This window comes from Haliotis asinina, chromosome 7, assembly GCF_037392515.1.
Source record: "Haliotis asinina isolate JCU_RB_2024 chromosome 7, JCU_Hal_asi_v2, whole genome shotgun sequence".
Classification (NCBI taxonomy): Eukaryota; Metazoa; Mollusca; class Gastropoda; order Lepetellida; family Haliotidae; genus Haliotis; species Haliotis asinina.
This window is the reverse complement of record NC_090286.1, coordinates 48,179,434-48,205,160: the sequence shown is the minus strand read 5'-3', so window position 1 is coordinate 48,205,160 and position 25,727 is coordinate 48,179,434. Positions and strand designations below refer to the sequence as shown.

General features: G+C 38.3%; 2 protein-coding genes across 2 annotated transcripts in view; both read left to right on the top strand.

Annotated features, from left to right (window-relative positions):
* Positions 1-25,727, top strand: part of LOC137292222 (heparan sulfate glucosamine 3-O-sulfotransferase 1-like) — a 242,995-nt gene that overhangs the window by 111,427 nt on the left and 105,841 nt on the right. The window lies entirely within an intron of this gene.
* On the top strand, positions 21,625-22,464 carry LOC137292041 (uncharacterized). The gene has a single exon (XM_067823592.1). The coding sequence runs from the start codon at positions 21,625-21,627 to the stop codon at positions 22,462-22,464; it is 840 nt and encodes a 279-aa protein (XP_067679693.1).

Sequence of the window (25,727 nt, the reverse complement as noted above, 5' to 3'; positions counted from 1 at the left end):
TTATTGTGCGTGAATTGTGTGTAGCATTGAATCGGGATTGAAACTGTTGTGAAACAATTTCCAAGTAAAACATCAAATAGGTCATGTTTATTTTCAAATATATCAGCTCGTTCGATATCAGTTGGTTAATATGATTGTCTGATATGATCACATAAGGGATTTCAACTCGATTGCAATTTTATGTATTTTATTTTGGAAGAGATTTAACTTTCAGTTGAGATGAATACAAAATAATCCATTCTGAATCTCAGAGCAGTAGACCACATCTGTTTGAAAGGTGATGAAATGGGTGTTCGTATGGCTTGAGCTGTGATAATGAATGCAGATTCCTGGAGAGGTTCGTGCAGTAGCTCATCATATTGTCTGTCCGATGTGACAATTGCCCATCCATCTATATTCTAAATATTTAAATATCGCTGAAATCGGGCCAAATTGACCACATAATGGCAACGAGGGAGAGATAATCCTCATTCTGTCGGGGGTAAATTTGTCTTGCAAATTTTGATTTGGTTTTCTCACATGAGGATGAAATTCAACAATTGTCCTGTAAGATGTTCTGACATATACTGCATTGAAATCTACATAATTGATGTCTGATTTGGATGTCTTGGTCCCATTTCTGATTTTGCTGGCTATGGCCCAGGAGGCTTCATGATTAAATGTCCTCATTGCTCAGACCAAGAATTTAATGAACATGTTGGTCTGTTTATTGGAGTCCTTAGGTCAGAAGTTAGTTCTGTTAGAAGTTAGTCATGTTGTTCAGTAACTGTGTATAATCGTGGATAAGGCCTTTGTGTTGTTCAGCAACTTGGTATGGCTATGGGTAAGGCCTTTAATTGTGTTGTTCAACGACTGGATATAGTCATGGAAATGGCCTCTAGTTGTGTAGGGGCGGTAGGGTAGCCTAGTGGTTAAAGCACTCGCTCATCATGCCGAAGACCTGGGTTCGATTCCCCATATGGTTACAATGTGTGAAGCCCATTTCTGGTGTCCCTCACCATATTGTTGGAATATTGCTAAAAGCAGCGTAAAACTTAATTCACTCACTCACTATAGTTGTGTAGTGCAATAACTGAGGATAATCATACTAACAGCTTCATTTCTGTTGCTCAAGGACAAACTGATTATAGCCAAGAATAAGGCTTTCTTTTGTGTTAGCCAGCTGGATATTGCCCTATATCAGCCTCTAGTCATGTTGTTAAGCAGTGTCTTGATAGAGTCATACAAAAAACCTTTAAACAAGTTGTTTAACAATGCCAGTCATGCATTATAATTTGCTTTCTCTTCCCCCAACCCAGGTACTGTAGCGCTTATTCATGATAGTCCTGTCTTACTTCCCCATACCCTAATGACCGGTCCCTTTGTTGTGTTGCTGAAGACAGTTTGGTACCTATCATATGTATGATTCAGACTGATTATTTTCGAATTTGTTTCCAACGAGGAATTCCCAACTGACTGTCCTCATAACATTGTGCAAGATCCACTTTCTTTTATTCCAAAAGCCAGTCTGAAACTTAATATAGGTTATATTGCCAGACAGCAGACAGATGGAACAGGAGACAAGTTAAAGAAGTCTAAATAAAACAGGACATGCCATTGAACTGTAGGCAGGCATCCAGTAGGTATTTTGTATGGACTAGAACATAGTGTGTGAAAACGTTTTGTTGAAGCAATTATTTTTGTCGACAGCTTATTCCCAGAATCAAGGAAGAAACTTGCTTTAGTGTTTTCTAAAAATGACCATGACTGTAGTTCATATTTGTTGCAAGACCAATGTGATATGCTTCTGGAATCCTTTTCTGTTTGTGTCAATGGATGTGTTTATGTTACTTTGTGTCAGGCAAATCCTGAGTTATGCTCTCAGTCACATACTTCTGTATGTCAGGGCCGAAACAGGAGTAAGTGAGATCTCTGTTAACTGTCCATTCTGTAAGCATTATTGATCTTTTAGTGCCTAATTTGAATGTATTACTAAGTAAGCCTGGTCATATTATATCACAGTGTGTGGCTCCCTGGGGTACCATTAGTGGGTGATTTTGTACTGGGAGAAAGCCCTGTCATTGATATCTATGTAATTATAGGTTCATGAGAGAATAATTAATGCTTTTGTTCCAACAACTAGGCTCCCTGGAAAGGATTAAGTCTTAGATAAGGATTGGGCAAGACTACCTGGAGATTACGTGGGAGGACAATCAGTCTCAGGTCATTTGAAGAAGCATTATACCAGCTGTGTGATGCTAGCCTGTTGATAAGTAAGTCTGGACCAGACAATCTTGTGATTGATATCATGAGCAACTACAATTGGGGTTTGATAATACCATTAACAAAGTAATAAAATCTGACTAACAATTCGATTGAGGTGCTCCTGTCAACCAGCAAGGGTTTCTCGAGACTAATACTCTATGACTTGCATTAAAATGAAAAAAGACATGGACACTGAGTGAGTGAGTGAGTGGGTGGGTGGGTGAGTGGGTGGGTGAGTGGGTGAGTGAGTGAGTGAGTGAGTGAGTGAGTGAGTGGGTGGGTGGGTGGGTGGGTGGGTGAGTGGGTGGGTGAGTGAATGAGTTTACATTTAGACTAATGCACTAAAAAATAAAACATGGACGCGAAAGTATCTAAATATTTGCCATGGAACATTTCTACTGACAAGCACTGTTTAATCACAGGAGCTGAAGAGTAAGTGAAAGCTACAGGTTTTGTTGCCAAACTTGAAAATACTTAGACTTATGATACAACATTTCACCTTTGCAAATCAACGAAATGTTTCTATGTTGTGGACATTTCTCCGTGAAATAGCAAGTCATGACGTCTTTTTCATATGCAAGGTTATTTTTAACATTTTCCTCTTGATGAACATTGCTGGTTGAATGTAACAAAGAAATATTTTTCAAATGTTTCATTTGACTAGCATCTTACTTCACCTGGGTCTGTAAGCATTTGGGCCAATATTCTTCAGTATGCTGTACAAGAGTCACATACAATCTTCAGTTCCTGTGTTTTGACAGATGATGATCTTAGATCATCTCATTGGCCACAGTGACCTGGAAAGATCTGTGTTACGATTGGCCATAATTATCACAAGAAGCCATGGACAGGATTAGTTGGTCAGACTCGCTTTCATTTTTGACATGTCATCGTGTTACAGCTGTGTAGATCGATGCTTATGATGTTGATCAGATTGTCTGGTTGAGACTTGTTCGTTTACAGTGTCTTGCCATGAGACTGGAATATTGCTGAGTGCGTTGTGAAACAACAAACAACCAGACAGCCACTGTCCACAGTAACATGTGACTGACATTACCTCACACTTTGTACATTAAGCATTGGAGGATTATAACTGAACTACTGTTCAAAGTATGTTGTAAGAGGTGACTAATGGGATCGGGTGGTCAGGTTCATTGACTTGGTTGACACATGTCATCGGTTCCCAGTTGCGCAGATCAATGCTCATGCTAATGTTCACTGGATTGTCTGGTCCAGACTTGATTATTTATAGACTGTTGCCGTATAGCTGAAATATTGCTCAGTGTGGCGTAAAACTAAACTCACTCGCTTGCTCCAAAGTCTCTTTCATTCCACTATTTCGATTTTCATACAAAAGTGAGCAAGAAACACATTGGTTTGAGTACTTGTTTTTTGGGGTATAATAAAACAATGTTGTTCAACAAAAGACCTTTCCATGTGCATAAATGTCAGAGACAGGGCAATTGAACACAAGCATAATGTTTGTGTACGTCAAACTGTGTGTGTTTGCACCTGAGCATGGAAGTCAATGTTCTTGTTGGCCATTGTCGTCAAGATCAGATCAAACACTGACAGTTTATGATAGCCATAGTGAAGCAGGAACCGACTTGTTTATATGGGTATGATTCACCATTATACTGCATAATATAGTTTCATTTGTCTTTATGGGGAGTGAGTGATCTTATTTTATGTTCAAGTGGCCATGTGCTCTCAGGATGTATTTCTTTATGGTGTCAGTAGGAAAATATCACTGACATTTTTGGATTTCATGTTTTTAAGTGAACTTCAGGAACAGATTCATGTTCTAGTCTATAGAAAGTCGTTTGAAAACCATTTTAGGCCATAGTTCAAGAAAGGTTTCTTTCATTAAGTGGTTTTGGTTTTACGCTGCTTTTAGCAAAATCCCAGTAATATCAGTGGGAAACACCAGAAATGGGCTTCACATCTTGTACCTTTGTGGGGAATTGAACCCAGGTCCTTGGCATGATGAGCGAATGCTTTGACCACTAGGCTACCCCATCACTTGATTCTTTCAGGGTTTTGAGTGTTCCTTTTAATGTATTTTTTCTTCAGAAAATCTACTTTGTTACTGTTCTTACTTATTCTTGAAAGTTTAATATATATTTTATTGAGTTGGGTTGTGAACTAAAGTTTGCAGTAATTCAACCTTGTTGTCCTCAGGGAACCAGGAGCTGTTGTTCAGTTGTGTATTCTTAGTCAGGTCATTGAATTTGGCATTACCTAGTTGTAACCATTTTATACGTGTCGATACAAACTTTCAGTGAGACATATAGGAGATGTTCTTTGTGTATGAGAGAAGTATACAGTGAGCGACTGACACCTACATGTGAATAATATCCCTGTAGAGATGGACCATCAAGTGCCACAGACTGTGTGATGATTAACGTGATTATTTCATTATATAGTTTGCAGTCAGCACTGAAGAAGAATAACTTATGAATATTTCACTGAAATAGTTTGTAATCAGGCATTCCCATCCCAGTGGATCTCCATGGATTAGTGAACTGCGCAGTAGGACTTATCTACTTCATTATCAATGTATTCTTCAACACGCTTATCTGTCCAGTGATTTGTTTCCATGGGTCTTGTTCACTAAGTATTGACTTACCCAAATAAGGTAAAGTTCTTCTTTCAGCTGGTTAGATATTCATTGCTTGAGTGGACACAGCGTTGTTTGATGAAAGTGGAACTCTGAAGAGAAGCGATCTGATATGACAGCTGGTTGTTCAATACATGTTTATCTTGCAGTATGTAATGTTGATATGAGTATGAATGCTTCATGATTCTCAGTACCTATCACAGAATATGTTATATTTTTGTATGTTTTGTTTTGTTTTGTTTTGTGTCATGGTAGACTATGATAAGAGCTGTTGGCTATGAAAACGTGGAATATTAACCTGAGATTTTGAAGTTTGAATTTCAACATTTGTGCCCTTGCTGATAACTTCATTATTGGTCCTTAAACCTTCCTTCGAGGAACCCATCTGAATACTTGTGACATTTTGTAAGTAATATTTTGAATTAGAAACAGTTTTGAGTATATATTTTGTTTTTGATGATGTTATTGATGTTTTTATGGTTTGGGGTAAATTGCTTGCATATTGTGTTGTCATTTTGTTTGATTAATTTGTCTTCTTGTTGCGTGATTTAAGTAATTGTCGCATGAAATCAATCCACACATTGACAAAGACTATTTCTAACATGTTTTTGAATAGTTTCCACTGTAACTCCAATCACCATGACAATTTATGTTTAAGTGATCATTGATTGAGTTATAAAAAGAGCTACATCTGAATGTTTTCTTTTGAAATTTGAGCAAGGGCAACTTTACAAGAATTCAGTGGGCATGTAAAATTGAAAGTTTGTGAGTTCTCGATATCGACAGAAACAGGGACTGTCAAAGATCACAGAAACAAGTGCCAATCGATGTAGAGAACCATTATGGCCTAATGCACCAGGTCTATGTTGGCAAAAACTTCATCGACCAAAAAAGGCCTTCCTTCTTCCTGTCTGTGACAAGAGAGGAACATTTGACATGGCAGTGGAGCAAAAAATTTGACAAAATTTTCTTTCTCAAAGGATTTGTAGAATGTTTGGTTTCTTTTGGATTTGTTTGCATACCTGATGTCCATGTTGCATGAGCTGTTATATGATGAAGGCTTGTGGGTTTTGGATGATTTTGCAGCGAGCCTCTGAGTGAAAATTTGCAACCACTTTGAACAATACTAAAGTGGTGGGTACTCTGGTTTGTAAAAGAACTCAGTAAAATTGAATTATAGCTTGTGAAACCTCGTTTAGCTTTTCTTTGCAGGATTTTGATTTAAGATGTTTTCATGATTCAGAAAAAAACCTGGTGTCATTGATTTTCAGTGATCCATTCACATAATTTTCACCTCCACTTTACGTTTTTAGCCCAGCGGAATCTGTTTCTTCAGATTATTGAGACTGATATCTGCCTCAAATTTGATGTGTACAGACAAATTGTTCTTATGGTGGAAGAGAGTATATGTTTAGGTCTGAAAGATTTACTAGTGGCCCATGGTACATAACATATGCTATAAGATAATCAGGCTGCAAATGTCTTTGAAGAGGTCAGTCCTACTGGAGAAGGTTCCTTTGGCTGATGAATGTTTGTCCACTTGATAAAGTATTGGTTTTCCTGTTCAAAGTCCTGGTTTGCTTCCCACATCAGCTAATTAGGCAGAGAAAATATTTATCTCTAAGACTTTTTGTTCGTGACTGCATAAGGATAAACATGCTCCTAATTTGAGTAAACTGCTGTTTAAAAGGCATATAGCATATTATTCCTTTGTAGCTGTGGGTAATTCTCTCTGATGTGTTTATGACTTCTGCAACAAAAGCTAGAGGACTAGGGCTTTGGATCTTTGAATTACCATAACTGTTTGGGACATGCATTTGACAAACCAGATGAAATGACATTTGATTGGTTGTGATGTCATCAGTATGGAAATAAAATTGGCTGTGGTGTCATCAGTGTGGAAACAATATTGGCTGTGGCGTCATCAGTGTGGAAATAAAATTGGCTGTGATGTCATCAATGTGGAAACATTAGGGGTCTCACACTGGAAATGTTTTGTGAAAGGGTTGAGTGAATGAGTGAGTGAGCTTAATTTTACACTGCTTTTAATTTTCAAATTTATGAGGGAAGGAAATCATGTCATTTTATTGTGTATCCTTTGTCAGTGTAGTGTAGTGTTCTCAGAGAAAGACTGCTAGTCAATGCTGTTGGAAAAATGGGAACAGTTGAAGATGCCCAGTTGAAAATCAAACCACAGGCTTTGGGGTTTTATTGTAACAATAAATAAGAGAAAAGCTTTATTTTCTCATAATGTTGAAGAGATGTTCTCCTTTAAGAGCTGACAGCCATTACAGTTTTAAACTTCACAAGTTTTAGGTATTAGGTGCTACAAAATGGTAGCGATAGTTCATTGATCACCATTCACTTGACATCCACGTCCAGAAGAACTGAACATAAGAAACACATATTGCGGTGATTTATCAGGCCACAGCAACTGGAAGTCTTTTGTCCACGCTAGTAATTACACATAACCCTAATTAGCAAAAACGGCAGAATCCAAATAGTCGCAGACACTTGTAATGGCATTTTGCCCAAAAAGTAGATTGAGCGCTCTTAAGGACAAAATAGACTCCCTTTGCCATGTTGATGGCGTCTTTGAAAGGCAATGATCAGGAGCCGATTGCTTGACTCTTAAATACAGTGTTAATCTCCATAAATTGTCCACAATTAAGTACATATGGATCTTTATGGGCCTGTTGCGATAGCTACCCCACTTCATAAGATCGGAATCCATTCACCTCTGGAAGGAGTCTTTACTTGCTGCCAGAAAGACGCTCAAGAAGGCCTCTTTATTTTGAGGCTAAAACGACCTAGGGAATAATTGCGTGTAAGATGCTGTGGTGTAATGGGACCCAAGTTGCTGTCTTGAGCTGATTACCAGCCAAAAGTGGTTGAATTACGATAATGACATATTAAGTTTCAGATGGTACACTTGAATAATGAAACTTCCTCAGAAGTGGCTGGTTTCAACTGTGAACATCAACCATGGCTCTCTTCAGCACTAGTGTATATAAGTGGCATTGGTCTGAAAACAGTTTAAGAATTTCTGAAATGAGCACCTCTGAATGTGTTAAAGCACTTATGTAACAGTGGCGACTGAACGTCAAGGAGTTTTTAGGGATGTGATGATGCAATTATGGGCCGGCACAATGTCTACCTTAATAGAATTAATTGGTATTTTGCATGTTGAGCCTCAAACTATAAAACTTAATTGCTTGTGGTAATGGTGGACATGGTCTATATTCAGGACAGCTTTAGTTAAATGGTTAGTGCCAAAATAGGAGGCCATTTTAGATTGGGTGCCAATTGCATGCTGACATGAAATGTTATTTAAAAATATCATTAGCAGGTGAAGAAATGTGCTTTTTGTAACTAAAGTATTGACAGTTTCCAGAGATATTTGGCATTTTGTTTTGGTCACACTTGATCCTGTGTTGGTAACAGTTGGCTGATGGTCTGTGCACCATTACTCATGATACAGAGTTGCTTCCCTTAGACATGCATTGATTTGCTTACTGTGACTTTGAATCCATGTCGGTTTTTGTCCTCAGTGTGTCAGCAGTACAATTATGGTTCTTAGTTGAGTTTCAATTACCAATGCGTAATACAAGAAAACTGACTGTTGTATTAATTGATATGAACTACAGTTGAAAGAAATAACACCCATGAAAACCATGCCTTTGAGCATGTTGTTCATGAGCACTTATACAAAGGGAGACAAATACAAACATCTATGATCTGAAACTTGCTGCCAATGTCATGATCATAGCAAGACATTCCATGTTTACCCTTCCCACAATTTATCTAAAAGTGTGGTGTTTCTGCTTTTGTGGAGTCAGTCAACTCCATAGTTAGGTTATTATCACAATAAGAAACATTTCTGATGTGAAATCTGTTGTAAATTCTTTGTGTTTTCAAAGTTGGTTGTTTTTCAAACACACAGTTTAACTAGATGAATATCAGTGTTAGAATGTTGAGCAGACTGTTCATTTGAAGCAGTACTTCTCTTGCATGCTATGCTTTAAAGATGCCAGTCTTATGGATTTACCAAAAGAAGTATGTAGTCATTTATCATAATTTGTCATTATATTTTTAAAAATATTTCTAAGAAAAGTAGCAGTAAGATTGTTTTGAGCAAGTGCCCAGGGAAAGTTGGCATGGGATCTTCTTTAATATATATTCACTGACATTCCATCCTGGGGAAAGAAGGAGGTCTCAACAAGGATGACATATTTTACATTTGTAGCGGCCACAAAATGTCCGAGTCCCGTGCTGGGATTCGAACGACGGACCCTCTGATCCGAAGTCGGACGCCTTGTCCACATGACCAAAGAGGTTAACCCCGTCAGCAAGCTGACAAGGTAAGGATGTCATCTGTGGGATGACTCCACGCCCTGTTACATACTCCCCCGTCAACAGAAGGCACGTCCCGGGCCGCATAGTTGGGTACTGAGGCTTATTTTGTTCAAATGTGATATGAACGTGCTCAGCCCCACTTTGGGCGCCAATGTAGCGGCCACAAAATGTCCGAGTCCCGTGCTGGGATTCGAACGACGGACCCTCTGATCCGAAGTCGGACGCCTTGTCCACATGACCAAAGAGGTTAACCCCGTCAGCAAGCTGACAAGGTAAGGATGTCATCTGTGGGATGACTCCACGCCCTGTTACACATTCATTGAGACATCAATGCTTCAGGCACTGTATCAGTTACTATGCTCAGACATTACATTCAATTAGAACCCAGTGAAAACCTTTTGTATTCCAGCTAGGCATATTGTCACAGTCAACTTAGTAAATATTGTTATGATAGAAAAAAATTTGCTTTAAAGTCAGGATGTTTAAAAGCCTGTCTTTGGTTAGGTCTCAAAGTCGTGAATACCTTGGCATTTCTCCATGGCTATTCCAACCTCCCCATTGTTCATGTGGTGTTCAAGTGTTCAGATGTCAAACTGAACTTCCTCCAAGGGATGGGTCTTGGCAGGGGTATGCAAGTACAAGCTGTGGTAATTATGTTTGGGATGCAAGAAAACTCAATTACATTCCCGTTGCAGATGATTGATTCTAATATCAGGCTTCACACGATCCATACCTCGACATTTGTTCACTAATTTCTTTTCAGCAAAGCAAATAATTTTCTGTTGTTGTGAGAATTTGTGCTGATTGAATTTATGTCATTCCATTCCTGGAAGGAAGTTGAAGCACCTATTTCTTGTGTAAGACTGTTTTAGATTTCTAACACAACTTGATGGAAAATCAGGCAGATGATGTTTGTCAAGATGAAGTAAGCAAATAAGTATTAAGATTGAGATCTTGATCAATAAACACTGTTAATATCTTGTATCTTGTAGATCATATATATGATAAATTCGATCAGGGATTTCAGAAATATAATCACCTGATTTACAGCTGAAGTACTCTGACCTTTAGTTGTGATGTGGATGAGTTGATCATCAGTACTTGATGACCTGAAGCCTGTCTCCTCACCAGGATTGTATTCTGACTTGGCACCAGACTGTGTTGGACAATGAAGTGTTCATGGGTTAACCGTTTGGCAAGGTCATGCGTATGGTCAAGGGCATTTGATGTTTTGAAGGGGAGGTGGGTAGCGTTGTGGTGAAAGCATTCATTTGTTGCACCAGAGACCGAGGTTCGATTCCCCACATGTCCACAATGTATGAAGCCCATTTCTAGTGTCCCCAGCTGTGTTATTGCTAGAATGTTGCTAAAAGCAGTGTTAAACCATCATAAATTGTTCACACACTTAATCTTTTGTTAGTTGTTCTTCGTTAAGGTAATCTCTCCTTAATCTTTGGTTTACTCTTGTTCATTACAGTATTCTCTCCTTAATCTCTTGTTTGCTATTGTTCATTACAGTATTCTTCCTTAATCTTTGGTTTGTTGGTCTTCATTTAGGTATTCTTCCCTAATCTTTGGTTTGCTATTGTTCATTAAAGTCTTCTCTACATAATCTTTGGTTTGCTTTTGATCATCGAGGTATTTTGACCATAATCGTTTGACCTGACAGGTCATGAAGTTGCTCTTTGTTAAATATTTGGTTTGCTGCTGTTTTTTTGAGGTACTGAGCTGCAACAGTACCAGACAATATTATGACTCTTCATTAAGCACTAATGGTGCGAGAGCTTGAAAGCACCGAATTATGTTATACCAGTGGAGTTCTAGGTGGGAACAACAACTGCCAGTCATCAAATTTATTCCCTATTTCATGGCAGTCTAACTCTCTACCTTAGTTTATGCATTTCAATGCATTACATCATACACGACTGCACAGATATTTTTAGATGTTCAGATTCGAAAGTTTTCGAGCTGTTGTCAAACGAATAAAATGTTGCTGAGAGCGGCATTAGAGTCCAAACCAAATTAAACATTTACAGAAATATTAGAGGAACATGCTGCCAGGGATGCCTCTCTGTAACGACTATATCAAAGGGTGTCAAGTTGTCAGATTTCGGCTTTGAGTGTGCCAGTTTCTATGTCCGATCCCAGGGTGGATCAAGACTTACATCATTGGCCATCTGTTTGCAGGCAACCCTTGGCAGGATATTGTGGAATTACCGACTGACCTCGTTCAGTCATTTCCCAAAATGTCAGTGTATTCACACTTGTATGCCTGTCACATCAAATAGTTCAAAGTGAAAAGTTTATAAGACCTACACTAACCAGTAATTGGAATATCATAATGGTAGTGCCAGGTGTTTGCAAACTGTGTCATATATTTTGGGTGTGGGTGAGGGTGTGGGTGTGAGTGTGGTTGTTGTGGGTGTGGGTGTGGGTGTGGGTGTGGAAGTGGGTGTGAATGCTCCCCACATGCTAAAAAAAATAACTTTTCAATGTGGTCGTAAGTCATTTTCGGCATGTGTGAGTGACGAACCCCCTGCTGCCTCATACTGTGGTAGTCTTAACCATGCGTTCCAGACTTGCCTGGAGTGTATTGGGTATATTTGTTTCAGGGTCTTTATGACGGACATTTATTATCAATTAAGAGTAATTGGTTACCTTGGTCCAGTGTCCTGAACACAAACTTCAGGGTTGGGACACTCAACACACACACCTCTGAGCTAGACTGTCATGCTTTGAAAAGTTTGAGAATAAAAATTTAATACAGTGGAGTGGAAACATTCACAGTTAAGAACATTTAACTGCATCTGATGGGAATATTGACTAATATTTAAGCGTGTTCATATGATTTGCGTGTTAGCAGAAAAATACACAGCAATTAAATCCTTTGGAAATATGAATCAATACTGAAAATTGAATATTGAAAGTTACTCGTAAATGAGGCAGGATTTTCTTAATTGCCTTCTACGGCAATGTGCATTGTATTTATGACCGCAATCTAAGTGGTAATTCCTTATATTTGCAATTTAGCAATTAGCTCTAGGTTCAAGAGTTTGGGTTTGTCACAGTCCTTTGCAAGCTGATGTCATGATTAATCAAGAAAAGGTCAATGGATAGATGTTAATGGATGAAATATGAAGCCAAGCCTCAAAGATTTGGACAGTCTCGTTAACGTTTGCCCCTCCTAAGGGATGGAATGGATGCTAATTTTCGTATCACATTCTGGACTGTCTTTGTGGAAATGTGAGGCAATTTGGGGATGGTGTTTTTTCTAGTTTGGTAAATTACTTGTGTGTTGAATGTCACCCTGTGATTAGTGCTCATGGTGATTGAGGAATGAAAAGTGTCTCCTGCCTGATGAATCTAGTGAGAAGTTGTCAGTAAATGTAGGTCACTGGCTCTGAAGAGCTGTTTTGGTCATCTTGTCTGGACATATCCGCATTTTACGACTATGTGATGAAAATTCAATATTTCTCTAATTATAAGATGGCTGGAAAGTTCCTTCAGGAGGGCAATTATCAAGTCTGGATAGCAGCTTTATGGAAAATGTTTTCTCTCAGACTCTATAACTATATGCTTGTACCAAACGTGATTGGTTCGTCTAAGATGCGGAGTCAATTTTATTTGTCATTTTATGTAATAGTTATTCTCAACAGCTGGTACTGGTTCAGTGGGGACAGTTTGGTGATTGTTTTCGACATTGGAGGAGTGCACGGGTATGCAGCTTAGAGAAGTCAGAGCATGTATACTGTTTCTGGGTAGTAAGAGCATTATAGTCAGGGCATTATGCTGCAGGTGTTATACGGAATAAAATGTTCAGGGCATGCATACTGTCAGTGGGAGTGAGAGAGTGGGTATGGCTTTACCCACCTTTTGCAATATTCCAGCAATATCACAGCAAGGGACACCAGAAATGGACTTCACACATTGTACTCATACGGGCAGAATCGAACCCTGGCCTTCAGCATGATGAGTGAATGCTTTAACCATTGGGCTACCCCACTGCCCGTCGGTGGGACGACACTACATATAAATTGTAGGAATGAGGGAGTATGGTTTCACACCGCTTTTAGCAATATTTCAGCAACATCAATGGTGGGGACACCAAAAATGGACTTCACACATTGCATTCATGAGGGGAATCGAACTTGGATTATCAAGTGAATGCTATAACCACCGGGCTACCCCTCAGCCCCTGTCTGTTGGAAGTCAGGGCATATATATTGTATGAAGGAATTGTGGGCATTATAACAATATAAGTGTTCTCATAGGCCAGCATATCTTTGCCCTCAAATATATAGCAATTATAACATAATAACTCACATTAGTAAGTGATATTATCGAAACTGGATATGTTCCCCAAAGGGTAAAAATATTTACCAAATAATTGGTGTAATTTGTACATGACAGATTATTTAATCAAGAATATTAGTTATATGAAGTATGTAAATAATGGAAACAGACACCATGTTTCTATCAGGAGTGTATCAAAATAACCGAAAACGTTACAAAAACACCACCCTCACTGCGAACAACATAGACTGTTATATTCTTGGAGTCACTTGAGATAGAGCAGGGCTAATTCTGCTGATTACAATCAGGTGTTGCATTGTCAGGGAGAGGGTGATACATTGCAGGTAGACACACAGCCAAACAGTCGTGCCAAGGGGCCTGCCCTCAGACAGGGTGAACAATATGCCCCCCCTCAATAGGAGACCTTAACAGGGGATTACTTATTTGCTTACAGCTCGTAGTATTGCTTATTCAGTATTTGGAGATGATAAGGTGTTTACCTAGTGAAGGTAGATTAGTTTTACAGTGCGAAGGGTGGAGGAAAGAAATGCTTGACATACCACTTGCTGGATAGGACCGACATGTGAAAACTAATTGACAATAGTGTAAAGTTGTGATGTATTTGGTTGATGAAAGTGTATTTTGTTTTATCAGTGTCAGTAGTTTGCAGTACTAGGCATATGTATTCTGTAACAACTTGTTTAGACATCTCCATTGGGTTCAGTGGCAGAATATGTAAGTGTGTATGGCATGTGATGACATTTCTTTGATATTTCGAACATTACAGCAGATAAACTGTCTCACATCAGTGAGTTTCATTTTATGCCGCTTGTAGCAATATCCATCAATATCATAGTGACACATGAAATGGGCTTCGCACATTGTACCAATGTGGGGAACTCGGGTCTTTGGCTGATGACCCAACATTGCAACCACTAGACTACCCCACTGTCCATGTGTCATGTGAAGAAAACCCTACTCAAATCAGCAAGTTGGGGAAATGTACGAGTCTTTGATCAAGTAGCGGTTTGTGTCCATGGGGATGCTTACATCCTGGCTTTATATCCTGCAAATCTCACACTGATGTTACTAGCGAGAAAGACCATGCCTTCAAAGGTTTCCTTGTAAACTTTAGATGACATTTGGTAAAATTTAAAAAGTTTTAAAGTTTAAGAAATGAAACATCAGGAAAATGGCAGACATTTCTGTTGTTGAATTATTCATTTGATAGCCTTTGTCATGCAGGTATGATATGGTGAAATAGTTGTATAAGAACAGAAACATGTCAGAAAAAATATTCTTCAGCTTGTCATTTTGAATGCAAAAAATATGTTGGAAACATAAGACAAGAGATTTGAATTCAAGGGTTGCAAAGTTTCTTATTGTTTGAGGATTGCAGAATCAACTGAGAACAGAAAGTAAATAGAAATGATTGAATATTTTAATTTAGGTTTGTAAATATGAAATTGTGTTTGGGGACAGTTAGTTACAGAGACCATAGTTCTGTTTGAAAAATATTCTTTGAATTAGGCTTGTAATCTTTGGTGATTGAGTATTTTACTGGGAAAAAAAATGTTATTTTGAGAAGAAATTAAGGAAATCATTTCTTTATTAGACAAGGACATGTGATGAATTTGTGAATGTGTCCGAATCAATATGAAAGTAGTTTTGAGAGAGGTTTTTAGCTGGCTGCTGTCATTCTGTCCAATACTAGTGGATTGAGATTTACGAGCACACATATCAATCAATTACTAATGAAATGGAAACATGGCTGGGAGGCATTTGAAATGTATTAGTGTATAATAAATGGAAAAAGAAACACACTTGTCAGTCAGTTTGATACTGGCGTAAAAGATTTATGACAGATGTAAAAGATTTTGATAAAACTGTTAAAGAACCTATGTGAATTGTCTGGAAGCATGATAGTTTGATCAAGGAGTGTGTCTCATGCCTAACAGATTAATTTTCGTTTATCACGTCTATGTAGAATATAAATCAACAGACCAGTGATTTCAGTGATAGAAATGCTGTCAGTTTGTTTCAGATAGTAGCTAACTGGTTGCTGGTACAGTCGTATAGACCCATGTTTAGTAGTGTTTAGATGTGATGTATGCGACAAAGTCCAGATATGTACAGATATTAAGTGACCCAGTGTTGAAGAAGATCTGGAAACTGAATCATAGCTTTCACTACCCAACTTTGAATGCTGGAATTGGTAGTAAATGTTTTGATCTGTGTATAAAGATTCAGACTTCCAATAAACTGTCTATAAGTCTGTGATGACCATGAGCAAGAAGTCTTCAATTCATCTTCTTTTGTAACAATGATCCTGTATCAGTCAGTATAATGTTCAAACAGCCAGTTCCCTTGTATTTATTTACCCACCTAAAGTAGAAGGTTGATACAGGCTAAAGGAAGCTAGTGACACAGCCTCACTTATCTATGTATGCAAGATTTGGACTATCAGAAACTATCATCTAAACTGTATAACAGGAGAAACATGCTTTTTTCATGCAGAACTAGCCTTTGGTGCCCAAATTTCGCAATTCACACTTAACAGGGAAATGGAGTGGTCTTGTGGATTATGCGTTTAGCTTGTCACATGAAGATCAAGATCTGATTTCTGATTTTGGCACAATGTGTGAAGTCAATCTTGGGTTCCTCCACGTGATAGTGCTGAACAAGTGCTAAAAGTGGTGTAAACTCACACACTTATTCTGCAAGAATTACAATGGACTTCATATGATAGGTATGTCCAAATATGAAAAGAAAGTTGGGGACAGTTTCGTTGACTGGCTCTCCATAATGTGCTGTACCTTGTTTCTTTCAGTGCTTGCAGCATGCATGGTAGAGGTCAGGATACTCAAAAACTTATCCAAATTATTTGAGTCAGTCTTGACTTGGCCAATGCATTTATGCTCAAGAAATACTTGTCAATAAGTAGACACTTCACTGGCTCAGTTGGCTAAGTGCTGGTGATCAGGTGCCTTACTCTAAGGGTGTGGGTTCAAATCCTGGGTGGAACTTGACTCAACTAAAGTATTAGAATCTGAACTTAACTGAGAAAGTGTAGTACCAAATATAACATTTATTACATAGGACTTATTACATATTACTTATTACATAGGACTTATTACTCTTTCAGTGGTTACTTATCGCAAAGCTCCAGTAACTGTGACAACCAATGTTTATTCTTCGTTGTATGTCTAATGGTTAAAGTGTTCACTTGACATGCTGAAGGCCCAGGTTCGATTCCCCACATGGGTACACTGTGTGAAGCCCATTTCTGTTGTCCCCTGCTATGGTATTGCTGGAATATTGCTGAAAGTGATGTAAAACTAAACCCCTTTCACTCGCTCACTGTATCCTGTCAGCAAAACTAATATCATGAACACTACTGACTCATGGCGTGGATAATCTGGTCAATACTTGGATTATGCAATCTCTTCATGTGTTAGGATAAATTTTTAGATATTACTCAATTAATTTAAGATCAAATGGAAGCGGAGAAGCACTAAGATTAAATTTACTATATAGGATTTCTTATGCCATTTGTTTCTGAACAAAATGTAATCAGTTTGAACTTCTTTAATGTATGCATCCTCACACCATAGGGTTCTGTTGAAAGAATCATATTACAGTTTGTTATTGATTCTTATGATAATAGGAATTCTTTTTTTTGTAAAAAGTAATCATTAACCCATTTGTGAATGCGCTGATGCCAGCTTGCAATTAAGATTTGAAGAAAATGGGAATACTGTGATTATTAAAAAAAATACAGACCTTAACGACATGCTAAGGATGATATTGGTTTTGCATATACATTATGTCGCCTTTCTGAATCTGCACATCATGTTATCTTTTCGCACATCTACTTTCATGAATATCCCATTCTGTCTATTAGATTTGTTGTGTGCATTTACATAAAAGACAAATTGTACCCTTTCCTTCTGTTGTTAGAAAATATGTCGTGTTTGCAACCAGAACTGTATATTGGTATCACAGATGTACAGCATCTAGAGTTATGAAAAATCCAGCCATTTGTATGCTACATATAGCTGATGTTAAAAGCATTAATAAGTTTGCTGATTTGGTTTGAACACAAAGGAGCATTGTGAACCCAGAATGTGATTACTTTTCTAATTCTATTACAACTGCAAAAAAGTAATGTATGGTGTTTTTTCAAATTACAAAAGGAAAAGCAGTTTTCCAATGTTATTAAAAATGTACGTAGATGTCTGTTTCTGGTTATGTTAGGGATTTTACATTTACCAGTTTGTACAAAACTTATATTATCTATTTGATAAAAAAAACATGAGTAATTTTCCATTTGATTTCACTTTTGTTAAGTTTTGACACCCGCAAAATCATTTGGTCTGTATATTCAGCTGATTTTCCAATGGTTCCAGCTGGAGCATGTTTAACATTAACTTTTTAATTGATCATGTTCTGCTCAAGATAAATACCATTCTTACTCAAGGGCTTGACTTGATAGTATAGGCAGCTGAGCTGTAAAAAAAGACAAGATCAGACATTCGTCATTTTCTCGAAAAACATCAACTTTTTGATTAATGTCATCTGTTTTCCTTGAAGATCCTCTTGTGAGGTATCCCAATTGTAATATAAACGAGCAAGGATTTCATATCAAGATGCATAGAGGGGTTAAAGGATATATTTATTTCCCAGTCTGTGGCATTTTTTGTTTGGAAGAACTGTCTTTATTCCCATTTGCTTTCAACCAATTTGTGATGTGATATTGCTAAAATATTTTTAATTTAAAAAAAATCTGTTTTTATTTTGTGAAGGAAGGCTTTTGCCTCTTAGATGTCTTCTATGGTATGCATTGCCAGCTGCCAGTTCTTGACTTGTTGGGGTGAGATTGGGGGCTTGGATAAGCTAGTTTATAGCAAATCCATCCGGAAGTAGTTGCGTTTATTGTATAATCAGTTGTATAAGCATATGTTGCTGCAGCCTCACAGTGGTCTCAGGACTCTGGAGCGATTATGTGTTTTATCATTTTTGGTTTATTTGTTTGACTGATGGTTTATGGTTTAATAAGCATATATTGAAGTGAGTTTGTGCATGCGTACATGCGTGAGTGCATGAGTGAGTGCATGAGTGGGATTTAGGACTGCTTTGAACATTTTTCCCAGTAATGCAGATTTTGTCAGTGTAACTGGGGGATAGCCGGTCTGAATTGATGCTTGCCTCAGATGTTTACCTCTTTAGTGAAATCCAGATGCATGTTTTTTGTGCTGACAAACTTTGAAACAAAGTATCTTGAACTGAGATTTTATCACTGAAACCATGCAATTCTATGACATAAACAATCATTTGATGATGTTGGATGTGGTTGGTGGTTTCGTAACCCTGTTTGTATTTCTTGTGTTTAATCCCAACCATGAATATTGGATTATGGAAATCAATACCCTGAACTGTGTGTTTTGTTAGGGGAGAAGTATGTGTGTTTCTTGGTAAATATACACAGTCTTTATATGTTTAGTTCTAATATGTTGAGTCAGTACATACTGAGGTGTGGATGCGTAGTTTGTGATAAATCTATATGTGTTGTAAAGACTACCATCTGTATAAGACGTTATTGCTCCTCGGATATGAAAAGTAAGTGTTTGCAGGTATGGATTTTGCTCTTGTTTTTAGCTCTCATCATTTTTGAATTAACAGAGTGGTTGTAAATGTTAATATAGTTTTATTTGTCATAGAAGTGGGTTGCCATATCTTGTCGAAGGATGTTTAGAACTTTTACTTTTGAGAGTACTAACTTCTGTGTTTTAATATTTAGTCTCTGAATATGAAAATAATGACTGCAAAAAAACAAAACAAAACTGGAAGGGAGCCCCAGTAAGATGGAAGATTCACAACCTGAGGAAATCTGTCTTGCTTCAACAACTGCTCTACCATTGCAGAAAGGATCAGGCAGAAAGGAGACAAATGGTGGTTAGGAACACTGACAGTGACTTATTTCTGGAAATCATACTTGGGGGCTCAATCCTTTATGTATTGGTTCTAATGTTTTCAAGTTGGAAAATATGGTCTGTAGATATCTTGTTTCATTGGTCATGAAGTATGTATGGCGTAAGGCATTTCATGAGATATATTGTTTGTTTTGTACCAAACCTCTCACGATTCCAGGTAAAAACATAGGTCTGTGACTTGTTGTAAGAGGGAACTAAATCAGCAGGTTGTCTGACTCAGGAACTGTATTGATAGCATGCCTTTGTTTCTTGATTGTTTGGATCGATGCTCATAATGTCAATCACTGGATTGTCGAGTTGAGACCCAGTTATTTACAGGTCACAGTCATTAGCAGAAATACTTAGTGTGTCACTTAATCACAACAACAACATTATCCTTAAGTCCATTTGTAAATACTGAAAACTCAGCATTGTTTTCAGTTGAAAACATTCATCTGAAGTAGACAGTGGTAACTCAAGAAAAGAACCTTCAGGCTTCAAGAGGCCAAATGCTGTCTGTCTTGAGTGAGTCTTTTGTAAGACTAATAATGTGTAATGCTATATTTTGATAATATTGCCCTATGTCTGTTACCTGTTGTCATTTAGGAAGCTATATATATATACATATATATATTAAAAGATCAAACATATCAAAATCACCTGAGTCAGCCCATTTTTTGACATGCTTCAAAATGATGACAAACAGTGGATGACTATGTGGCATACTATTTCAACTTATGTATCCTCACTGAATGCAATGTACAGACAACAAACTTTTAATGATCTCCCTTTGAAATATGACACATGTATAACATTTACAAAGTTATTGCCCAGATGGTTAGGTTACTTCGGTAAACAGTTAGTCACACATTAGCCATGCTCCAAAGCTGTTCTAAATGCTGAGTCCAAGGATATCTAGTAAGCCTATGCTTCAAAGATGCAAGTTTAGATAACTGGACAGTACATATATGGACCTCAGTTATTTATTACTTTTTAGAATTTTTCATTTTGATTATTCATTGTGGGTCACAGATCATCCAATCACCAGGTGAAGCTTCGTAATTGCATTTGGGAGTGTTTTGTAGCCTAATGGTTAAAGTGTCTGCTTGTCACACTGAAGGCCTGGTTTGATTCTCCACATTGGTACAGTGTGTTGTGTGAAGTTCATGTCTTCTGACATGATGTTGCTAGAGTATTGCTGAAACAGTGTAAAACCATACTCACTCACTCATAACTGCATCCTCTACAAATCCATCTGACCATAAAACTAGTTATCGTTTTGTGGTACCAGTGATCAGGATTAGATTGTACCTGTCACATCTGTGGTGTGTAAATATGTTTTTCTACTCGATACAAGGAGGCATGGAGAGTGAGTGAGTTAATATTTAATGTTACAGCACAATTGGGTGGCCCATTGTTCCAGTGTGCCAAAAATTCCAGAAACCATGAGCATGTTTTAAAATCACAGCATGGCTCTGATAGACTCATGTTACCCATGCTATATGTTGGCTTCATCAAGTGCTTATCGCATAATCACTTAAAATTTTAGCAGTGTAATACAAACCTGACTGACACTCTCACTGTTTGGTATGTAACAAGGAGATATCAGCAATGCCATATATACTTTAAGCACAAGTATGGCAAGAGGTTCTTAGGCCAGACCAGTTCTATTTTTGTTTAATGGATCCACAGGTCATATTTTCTCAAGAAAAAGGCAATCAAAGTCATTTTTCCCCGCTGAAAAAATAAAATCCCTTTGATTTTATTGATGCAAAATGAACTTACAAGAAAACAATTATTTCACTGATTTTATAGCTCATATACACTTGGTAAATTGCCAGAAGTAAAATACTTTTAATATTTTGAAGGAATATTACTTTGGTGATTTCATTTTTTTCCCCTTCTGCCTATAGGTGTTTCTGATAGCCTAAACCAGGTTTTTCTACAGGAAAAATCTGTAAAACAAGAAATAAACTTGGTGTCACCTTATGGTCAGACTGAGGCAGTTTGTTCTTGTGTCTTCAAGGAAAGGGTAAGTTGAGATACACAGATGTCAGATAGTCACTAGATAAGATCAACATTAAATATCCACCTATCATATACCATAAACATATTCTTAAACTGTCTAGACTAGTTAGCATGATACAAATGAACTATATTAATGGTCCTTCCAGGGCTGAGTCTGCTGAGACTGAGTCCATGGTTGAGTCTGCTGAGACTGAGTCCAGGGTTGAGTCTGCTGAGGCTGAGTCCAGGGTTGAGTCTGCTGAGGCTGAGTCCAGGGTTGAGTCTGCTGAGACTGAGTCCAGGGTTGAGTCTGCTGAGACTGAGTCCATGGTTGAGTCTGCTGAGACTGAGTCCAGGGTTGAGTCTGCTGAGGCTGAGTCCATGGTTGAGTCTGCTGAGACTGAGTCCATGGTTGAGTCTGCTGAGACTGAGTCCATGGTTGAGTCTGCTGAGACTGAGTCCATGGTTGAGTCTGCTGAGACTGAGTCCATGGTTGAGTCTGCTGAGGCTGAGACCATGGTTGAGTCTGCTGAGACTGAGTCCATGGTTGAGTCTGCTGAGGCTGAGTCCATGGTTGAGTCTGCTGAGACTGAGTCCAGGGTTGAGTCTGCTGAGGCTGAGTCCAGGGCTGAGTCTGCTGAGACTGAGTCCATGGGTGAGTCTGCTGAGGCTGAGTCCAGGGCTGAGTCTGCTGAGGCTGAGTCCAGGGCTGAGTCTGCTGAGACTGAGTCCATGGTTGAGTCTGCTGAGACTGAGTCCAGGGCTGAGTCTGCTGAGGCTGAGTCCATGGTTGAGTCTGCTGAGACTGAGTCCATGGTTGAGTCTGCTGAGACTGAGTCCATGGTTGAGTCTGCTGAGGCTGAGTCCATGGCTGAGTCTGCTGAGACTGAGTCCATGGTTGAGTCTGCTTCATGTCATACACATGGGCATGACACTCATGAAATGGACTGTATCAGAGATTGCTGTAGCTGATGCACCATGTCGGAGGTTACTGAGCTAATGCCACATCTTCTGTTTATAGACTGTCTATTCATGTATATAGTTTTCATTGCTAAGTTTCTTTTCACGCCCAGGTTGAGATTATCAAGACTGATGATTTCGTGTGTTAATGTTTTGAATTTGCGATTCAGTGGCAAGAATGCTTTCATTACTTAAATGTGATAACTAGAATTTGAATCTGAGTGAAAATATCGTACATGGGGAGAATTTGACGGAAATCTAAAATAGTTTAAATCAAATATTGGCCATGATAGAACTAAGCTAGGTGACAAAAAATGAGAGATTTCACTAGAAATTTAGGGCTTGTTCTTTAGTGAGAATTTCAAAGATAGAAAGTTTTAAAATGACAAACCAGCATGTATAGATGCATTGAAAACCAGGAATTAGGGCCCAGAATTTGCAATGATAGAACTAAGTGTTATGACAAAAATTGTGAGTCTCGGTTAGTTTTGGCGTGCATTCAACAATTTCCATGACTAACCAGTGGACCATAGCATTATATCACAGCAAGAACAGGAAATTTCCTGAACTAAGTCTGTGCTGTGCTTTTTGGAACTCACAGTGCTTCCTAATTTTCACAGGTGAAACTTTCATCTCTAAGGCATGTCTGACAAACACACATGGTTTTGCCATTTCTGAAGCACAATGACATAAATACTGTCATCAAAAGAGGTTTTGTTGTGGCTGATGCATTTATGGAAGGTATTCTGAACATGTAAACTGAAATCTGTATTTGCCATTATGGACAAAGGCAGTGAGGCTGGATTGGTCACCTCCTCTGTATGAAATGTACTGAAGTTGCAAAGTTTGTGCAAGGATGCAAAGATATAGAGGTAACAAATAAAGAAAAGCATTAGTCATTCTCTGGCAGCACCAGACTTATGTGACCCACCCAGGCCAAGCTAATATCACATTTTTGATAGGTAACACCAAACTCATGCGATCCACCCAGGCCAAGCTAATATCACATTCTTGATAGCCAACACCAAACTCATGCGATCCACCCAGGACAAGCTAATATCACATTCTTGGTAACCAACACCAAACTCATGCGATCCACTCAGGACAAGCTAATATCACATTCTTGGTAACCAACACCAAACTCATGCGATCCACCCAGGACAAGCAAGTGGAACTTCCTTTGATAGCCAACACCAAACCAGTGTGATCCAGTCAGGACACATCCTTGATAGCCAACACCAGATATATGTGATCTACCCAGGACAAGCCAATGGCACTTGCTTGGTAGCCAACACCAGATTTATGTGATCCACCCAAGACAAGCTAATGGCACTTGCTTGATAGCCAACACCAGATTTATGTGATCCACCCAAGACAAGCTAATGGCACTTGCTTGATAGCCAACACCAGATTTATGTGATCCACCCAAGACAAGCTAATGGCACTTGCTTGATAGCCAACACCGATTTATGTGATCCACCCAAGACAAGCTAATGGCACTTGCTTGATAGCCAACACCAAACTTACATAATCCCCCCAAACTAAGCCTTTGGCTTTTCTTTTGTAACCAGCACTTGACCCATGTGACCCACGCACAACAAGCTATTGGCTCTTCCTTTGTAAGCATGACTGAACTACTATAATCCATCCTGGACAAGCTACATGCAGCTTATCACTGACCAACATCAACATGATTTTATGAATTACAAGATTGTAAAATAAAAAAGATATGCAGACATGATTTCTACACAAGCAGACAGATTATATTTTGAAGCTAGATAATGGTGCCTATATTTATACATTTGAGAAAAGTATGAAATCTTCAGCAGAATTTAATACAGAAATTGATGGAATATCATCAATGCTAGCATTGCAGAGTTATTTTTGTGCATCTTTCAGTGTCCCCAGAGGAACTTCTGTCGATGCAGCATTATATGCAAACTGCCTGTGTTAATGCCAGTAGAGACTGTGTATTTCACCCCTATTACCAGAAGGATGTAACCATGTTCTAGTGCTCAAAGAGGGATCCTTGAGTTGAAAGAAATAAAATAGTCTCAAGTATGCATGTCAACCCTGCTGACAGACCATGATGAATGACTAGAGTTTTTGCAGCCAAAAAGATAAATGACAAAATGATGAAATGCCTGAAAAAGGTCGATATTGTGTTTAAAATGATATTTTTACCAGTGTGCTGATTTCTTTAGATGTATTTTTTTTCATTCCATCCTTTGACATCATTTCACTCTGTGGAAAGATTACGATTGTCACTTTCAGAGAATATTGACTTCGTGGAGAGAGGATATTTGCTTTCATCCTAATGTTCTTGTTTGTCGTTAAACATTTAGCTGAATATCCCCCAGATGACTTGGCTGAAAATATCAAAAAATAATTGGAAATACAGTTTTGAGATCTCTTTTGAGAGGGAATTATAGGATTATTTCTTGCTGATGCAGTTGATAGGCGCCATCTTGAAATCGTTAGCTGCCAACATGTGTTGAATTGTTTGAAATACTTAATTACAAACGACCACTGATTGACAGACTCATTCCAGTAAGAATCTGGATCATCAATTTCAAGTTTCTAAAATTCACAGTTGAATTTCTTAGATGTGAAGTGGTAAGAGGGAAGAAGAGGATTTTAAGAGCTATTTGAGTCAACTGATGCACATATCAGTTGGAAGTCATCCTGTATATTGTTACAGCGGACAAACACATTTGCAGTCAAATTGTTTTAGCTACAAACTCAATAAAAAGTTTTGTGCTTTAGAAAGATATCACTTGTTTGTTTCACCTACCAACTAACCATAAAGCTGTGTTGTAAAAGTCTATCTTTTGAATGAGTCAAAAATGATAAAGTTCAGTGATTGAGGTGTTTTCAGTTATGTTACAAATCTACCTGGTCTGGTTTTTAAAAAGACTGATGGCCTTAATCATTTTATGATTTGCCCAGTAGTATGGATGAAGCATAGTGATGGCTGTTGGTCTAAAAATCTGTTGACACAACCACTACAACCATGAGAGAGTCATTTGGGTTTTACACCGCTTTTAGCAATATTCCATGTGGGACACAAAATATGGGCTTTAAGCATTGTCTTTGGTGTGACAAACAAACACTTTAACCACTAAGCTACCTCACTGCCCCAGCAGTTGTATACAGGAGGGAAAATGGGTTCAAGATTATCACACTTGCATGCACATGTGTATGGCTGCTTTTCTGCTGAGGTATTCCTGTTTAATGGCTCTGGCCCACTGTGATAACATGTTATAGCATGCTTG